The sequence below is a fragment of the Arachis stenosperma genome, chromosome 5 (genome assembly GCF_014773155.1).
Source record: "Arachis stenosperma cultivar V10309 chromosome 5, arast.V10309.gnm1.PFL2, whole genome shotgun sequence".
Lineage (NCBI taxonomy): Eukaryota > Viridiplantae > Streptophyta > Magnoliopsida > Fabales > Fabaceae > Arachis > Arachis stenosperma.
In genome coordinates, this window is record NC_080381.1 from 12,966,906 (window position 1) to 12,973,941 (window position 7,036).

At 33.7% G+C, this 7,036-nt stretch overlaps 1 protein-coding gene across 1 annotated transcript; it reads left to right on the forward strand.

Annotated features, from left to right (window-relative positions):
- The first annotated feature begins 1,417 nt into the window (after positions 1-1,417).
- On the forward strand, positions 1,418-4,700 carry LOC130980439 (phosphatidylinositol/phosphatidylcholine transfer protein SFH10-like). Its single transcript, XM_057904120.1, has 15 exons — positions 1,418-1,623; positions 1,710-1,809; positions 1,888-2,154; positions 2,241-2,318; positions 2,438-2,539; positions 2,631-2,680; positions 2,773-2,875; positions 2,987-3,058; positions 3,146-3,208; positions 3,290-3,352; positions 3,501-3,669; positions 3,738-4,091; positions 4,254-4,423; positions 4,513-4,590; positions 4,689-4,700. The coding sequence occupies exons 1-15, from the start codon at positions 1,421-1,423 to the stop codon at positions 4,698-4,700; spliced, it is 1,884 nt and encodes a 627-aa protein (XP_057760103.1). The 5' UTR covers positions 1,418-1,420.
- The last annotated feature ends 2,336 nt before the right edge of the window (positions 4,701-7,036 follow it).

A 7,036-nucleotide genomic window follows, 5' to 3' on the forward strand; every position in this document is an offset into this window, starting at 1 on the left:
AATCCCCCCCCCCCCCCCCCCCAAAAAATTATAACATCTTTGGTTGTTAGTGTTTTCAGAAACATAAAATTAAATAAACAATGACTATACTATATGCACACTAAAATTATTCGTCAAAGTCATATAAAATATATATTTGAATACAAATACACATTAAAAATAAATTAAATCACACATATATTTATACATAAATATATATATAAATATATAGGTAGCTAATTTTGGTGTACCAATAAATTTTTGAATAACTAATCCATCTATTTCTATTTCTATAATTCTATCCTTAATTCCTTATACAATCCAGAAATGGGAGCTTCTCTTTCTCTTTTTGCCGCGTATAACTGTATCCAAGTTTGAAATCTATGACTTGGAATCAAGACCTGAGACGCGCCTTGCTTCCACTTCAAACGGATCCATCCTCGTCTAATCACCTTCACAAGTTTGACTATGTTGGTAAACCATCTAGCAAGGTTAAGATCTGCAGTGTGCGTTACTTAATTATTATTATAGTATGCTGTGCTTTTATATGAATCATTCAACGTAGCAATTCACGTGATATATAGTGAAGATCAAGTAGTAGTGCCGCTGTCGATCTCATTTAATTTTATTACTTGACAAGTTCTAATACATGATTCATTTTATTTCCGGAGAATAATTACTGTTGTTTTGGCGAACAAATAAATTATAAGATTACCTTGATTTGTTAACATCTTAAAATAAGCAGAATAATGGAAATTAAACTGGATGTATCATAAATAGTAAGGATACATATATTGTAAATAAGACGGTTGATTGTAGTTAGTGAGACGTTAAAGTGAAAGAAGAGGAGGGATTTATACTATATTATATGATATGATAATGAGAGTGACATAAACATTTGATTTTGTTGGAAGGTGTGACTTTAATTTGTTATATGGTATTTGCTAATTATGAAATAAAATGAAGAGAGATTGACGGTAAGAGAATTGGTGGTGAGAATTGTGAATGGCGCCTCACTGTCTCTTAACAATAATATTTCTAAAAGTGGCGCTATTTTGAGGAGAAGGGATAATGTATCATTGAAACAACTTTCTTGTCTGTAATAACTTTTCATTCAATCTGTTCAAGCTTCAACAGGTAATCAATTAGATGATCTGCATATATTATTATTATGATTCCTTGTTCATCTGTTTTCTTATATGCGTGGATGCATGCAGGCAGGGCAGTTAGGATCAGGTATATCTGCCCTGAATGATATGAGTGCTTGAATCATTCTTCCCTCCAATTTACATACATTCATCTCCCGAAAAGAAACCAAGCACAAGCGGCACCATGTCTGGACCCAACTCCCCCCGGACGAGTAATTAACAACAAACCTTACTTGCTTTCATTTATTTCATGTATTTTTCTGATTTATTTGATCCGGTGTGTGGTAGACTCTATGAGGAAGAAAGCCATGAATGCATCAAACGGGCTGAGGAATTCTCTGACGAAAAAGGGCAGGCGGAGCAGCAAGGTTATGTCCATTGAAATTGAGGACGTCCACGATGAGGAGGAGATGAAACATGTCGACGAGTTCCGCCAAGCTCTTATCTTGGATGAACTACTTCCTGCAAAGCACGATGATTATCACATGATGCTTAGGTTTTTTCCCTTTTCTCTTTCTTCTTCCTCTGAATCAAATCTTGCAACGTTATGTTTCTTATTACAATAAATGTTTTTTCATATAGATTCCTCAAGGCGAGGAAATTTGATATCGAGAAAACAAAGCTAATGTGGTCTAACATGCTCAAGTGGAGGAAGGAATTTGGTTCGGACACTATTGTAGAGGTATTGTTTTGAATTCCTTAGGTATGGCATGTTGTTATGATTAATTATTAGTTTGAGTTAGGGTGTGTTGTTGTATAGGAGTTTGAATTCAAGGAAATCAATGAAGTGATTAAGTATTATCCGCATGGACACCACGGAGTGGACAAAGATGGACGTCCTGTGTATATAGAAAGATTGGGACAAGTGGATGCCACCAAGCTGATGCAAGTCACAACCATGGATCGTTACATCAAGTACCATGTCCAAGAGTTTGAGAAGACTTTTGATATCAAGTTTCCAGCTTGCTCCATTGCTGCAAGGAAGCAAATCGACCAAAGTACAACAATCCTTGATGTCCAAGGAGTGGTATGCATGCTGAGATCAATACTCATCCTTAAAAACTTCGATAATAAAAAGATGGCTAAAATTCTCTTCTTGTATGTGTACTGCAGGGTCTTAAAAACTTCAACAAGAATGCTAGGGAACTTGTCACTCGCCTTCAGCAGATTGACGGTGACAACTATCCAGAGGTATTTTCTTTTTCTTTTTCTTTCCATAACGGTTATAATCGTGAAAAAAGATCAAGAAAAAGAAATGTTTTTGTTGTGGATTGCCGAGTAATGTCATGAAATTGGTTGCTTCACTGCAGACCTTGAATCGCATGTTCATCATCAATGCAGGTTCCGGGTTTAGAATTTTGTGGAACACTGTAAAATCCTTCCTTGACCCTAAGACTACAGCGAAAATCCATGTGAGCATACAGAACTTTATCTTAAATCCTCTTGTATTTCTCATGAAAAATAGGTAGAACCAGGTAACTGAAACTTGTAATTCATCTGCAGGTTCTTGGTAACAAGTATGATACTAAATTGCTTGAAATAATTGATGCAAAGTAAGTTCATGAATAGATTCAGTATTATTGTTGTAACAAATAACAAGAAGGTTCTTAGTTATGACAATTTTTTTTTTTTTTTGCTTTGCCAGTCAATTGCCTGAGTTTTTAGGAGGCAGTTGTACCTGTCCTGGAGTTGAAGGAGGTTGTATGCGTTCTGATAAGGGTCCATGGAAGGATCCAGAAATAATGAAGGTGGGCTTAACATACAATTACCTCTTTATTCCTTCTTTAGCATCTCCATTATGATTTTAGGCTACAATAATGTCTTACATGTGTATGTCTTCTAAACTACTTGAATTATAGATGGTTCAAAATGGCGATCACAAATGTTCGAAAGGGAAAGGGTCTCAAGCTGAGGAGGAGAAACATGTGGAGGTAAGATAGCTTATCATTCTGTTAATTAAGTTTGATGCTTTCCGTTATTGGTGAGGTTTTGAAGTGATTAGTGAGCATTATTGTTAGGAATCCAAGCCTATGTCCAGGTTGGGAAGTCTCAGCAAACAAGCCTCTTCACTTAGTGATAAGGTATGTTGATATGATTCTCATGATAAGTGTTTTCTGTCATTACTCAAATTTTTTCGAACTAATTTCTATTACCATGATTAGGGAAACAAGAGTTTCAAGGGGGAAGCGGCTCTCACCAAACAAGTTTCTTCACTTAGTGATAAGGTATGTTAATGAATATCAGAGTTCATCCAAACTTAACTATTCAATCAAAACTAAAATAGAACATTATGTCAGAGTCAGACGATCATACATGTGTCTATCATCATCATCATCATCATCATCATCTGCTGTTGCCTTATTTCTAACACAGGCCGCAGCGAATAAAAAGGTCCAAGAGAGCCAGGCTGCTCAAACAAAAACGACACAGCAGGCTCTTGTGGTTGCGGTTAAAACCAAGAAGCATGAGGACATTATCCCCGTGATTGACAAAACGGTGACAAAAAAGATTGACAAAGTTGACAAAACTACAGCATCTAAAGGTACATATTAGTAGATCAAATCAATAGTAATGGTCTTGTTTTATTTGTGTTGTATAAATGTATGTGAGTGGAAAACGTTTATAGTACTAGATGTGTCAATGCCAAAATGAAAAAAAATGTGAAAGAAAGAAAGAATGCACTTCCGAATAGTAATTACGCGTTCAACTGGTATCTAGATGAAGGAGGAGAATGCGCCCCTGGTGCCATGGATGTTGATATGAGCAAGATTCACGGAAAAGAAAATTCCAAGGTTTTGAATGGCCTGATGGCCTTTGTAATGGGAATCTTCACCATGGCCAGGGTGACACAAAACATGCCAAAGCAACTCACTGCCTCTGCTTCTTGTTCTTCTAAGACTACTACTACTACTCATGCCAACAACACCATCATTTCTTCATCACAAAAAATCCAATCTTCTACTACTCATGAATTTATTGGGAAAACCCATATCCCTCATTCTTCTTCTCCTTCTCATAATGATAATGATCATGATCATCATGATCGTGATGTATGTAATGTTGGGGTGGTCCCGTCTCTTGATGAGAAGGTCCCCTCTGACGATTTGCCTGATCCCCCAACTGCCCTCTCTACTGCAGAGTTCACTACTGTGATGAAGCGGATGGCTGAGTTGGAAGAGAGAATGCACAACATGAACCAAAAGTCTGCTGCCTTGCCCCCTGAGAAGGAGCAGTTGCTCAACTCCGCTATCTCCCGCGCCGACAACCTTGAGAAACAACTCATGGAAACCAAGAAGGTGCTCACTGCTCACCATTCGTTTAACACAATCCATGCATCTTCAATTCTCTCTTTTTGCTGTCTCATCCATCTTCTTTAATCTTTCAGCAATTGGAGGATTCACTCAGCAAGCAAGAGGAGCTCTCTGCTTACATTGAGAAGAAGAAGAGAAAGAAGAAGAAGATGGTATGTTCACCTACTTTATATGCATGCATTCATGCATGCTGGCTATTATGTTGATCAAAACTTGCTTTCTTTATTTATTTATTAATTCTGTAATGCAGATATTCTTTTGAGCGGAAGAGGAGAAAATCATGAGGATCGGATGATGTTTCTGTCTGTCTCTCTCTCTCTCTCTCACTCTCAGTCATCAGTAGAACTTCACAGATGCCATGTTACATAAATGATGTTGAACATGTGAACCACAAAATGTACAAAACAAGAAAGTGGATATGCTCAATATATGAATTATGCAAATATAACTAGTACTCTTGGCCTCTGATAGGATAGGACTTGCTCTCTATGTACATATATATGGGGCGTTAGTTTGCATGCACCCCCTGTTTTATCCGTACAGGAATCAGTATCTAGTGCAAATAAATTATAGAGTATGTGTAAGTAAGTTTTTATGAGAATCCAACACCCAAAGGAGCTATATTGCTACTTCTTTTGTTGGTGCATCCTCTTCTCTTTATTTTCCTCACACGAAACAATCAACCTTACCAAAATTTTATTAACTGCTTCGCTATTTATATAGCCAAAATTATTTTATTTAAGTCCTATCCAGTTATTAATGGCTTAAGCTCGGGTAATAATGATGATCAAGTTAACCAAAGATTTATACCATGAAATGTGTGACTTCTCGTTTACCTAACAAACAATTTCGATGTGCGGACTAATAAGAAGTTTGCACTTTACAGTATGTTCAATAGTAAACTAGAACGAGACCCGCGCGATGTGCGGGACAGTAAACTAATGATAATATATAATAAATATTAAAAATTGTTATATTTTGTAGAAATAAATTAAATGTGTAAATTGAAGCTAAATTTAAAAGGTGTTTTATTTTAAATAATTTGTAGTACAAAAGATTTGGATGTTAGAATTGTACAAAGTGATATTTTTATTTAGTGATTTGATTTTCACATTTGTTTTAGTTGATGGACTTAGTCATCTTATGTGGCGCTCGTCCTCCTTTTTTTTGTTGGTTGTTAGAGTTGATGTTTTCTTCTTTTTGTCGTAAGTTTTTGCGAAGACATGTTGTTTATGAATTGTTGAGTTTGATGCACTTTCTATTATGTTATTTGGTTCCATCTTTGTATGTATATTCTTCTTTCGAAGATGTGTCTTGAATTTGTATGGTTTTCTTTCTCCTTAATCTCTTGATGGGGTAGTACTTCAATGTCATTATTTTTCTAAAATGTCGTTAAATTTGAAACAGTTGTGCCCAATAAATTTTTTTGTGTCACCATCAAATAGTACAAAAGTTGTTGTAACACTTTGATCTAAAGCCTTTAATTGAATTCTGAACCTAAAATAAGTATTGGGCTAACAACTAATAATTTGATAGATGAGATTATTGAAAATATATAGAGTTACCTTATTGTTGGATATTATGGTGTTTGATTACATGTGCCACAAATGTAGTTGTTTCTTTTTTTTTTTATATGCTTTCTTCTGACGCTTTTTACATTTAACATAGTTCCATCCTAATTTGTCATCAATTTCGTTTATAGTTACTAAAATTGTGAATATCTTTTTCTATTCCAATATTCAATTTATGTTATCATTAGGTATATGGTATTTGAGTAAATATGAATGTATGATGCATGTTGTGATTTTTTTGTCATACCTGATCATCAAATTCTCATTGCAGTTCGGAAATAAATTTTTTGGTGCTAAATTTGATGTTATGTGAAGGAATAGTGATAAGAGACTTATATATGTAGTTTAAATGGTATGAAATTTAAATACTTAAACGTAAAATTTATTAATAATAATATTATGACATTTGTAATATGGATGTTTATTACCTTTAGTGAGTTATTTATAAAAATTATAATTAATTGTTACGATTATAATTTATTGTATTGTTTATAACGGTAAGATATAATAAATATAGAAATATGAATTCAATGTATTTGGAGGTTATAAATTTGATACTCTTTTAATAAATGTTTTTTTTAGTTTTCAAATATTCTTTTCAAAATTTATATTGGTAAATAAATAGATTTGTTTTTAATAAGTAAAAACTACAATAATAGTTTCTTTGTACATAGTGTTACTTCTAAAAATTAAAATGATTATTTTTTTACCAAAGATATAGAGACTCGAACTCGCGACCAATATGGGAGATTATGCCATTTGAGGTATAACTCATTGGCAAAAATTAAAATGATTATAATAAACATAATTATAATAATAAAATATAATTTTCATTTTTTAAACTTTTAATTTATAAATTAATTGTTGCAGTTAAATTTATTGTATTGTTTATAATGGTAAGATATAATAGATATAGGAATATGAATTCAATGTATTTGGAGGTTACAAAGTTATTGAATTCTATATTTTAGTTTTTTATTTGTATATTTTATTTTTTTGCTGATTTAGAAATAATAGTTGATTTAGT

Excerpts from the sequence above, each read along its gene's own strand:
- LOC130980439 (XM_057904120.1), top strand. The coding sequence starts at position 1,421 with ATGAGGAAGAAAGCCATGAATGCATCAAACGGGCTGAGGAATTCTCTG. Across the intron at positions 2,155-2,240 it reads TCCTTGATGTCCAAGGAGTG|GGTCTTAAAAACTTCAACAA; the intron begins GTATGCATGCTG and ends TGTGTACTGCAG. Across the intron at positions 3,059-3,145 it reads AGGAGGAGAAACATGTGGAG|GAATCCAAGCCTATGTCCAG; the intron begins GTAAGATAGCTT and ends CATTATTGTTAG.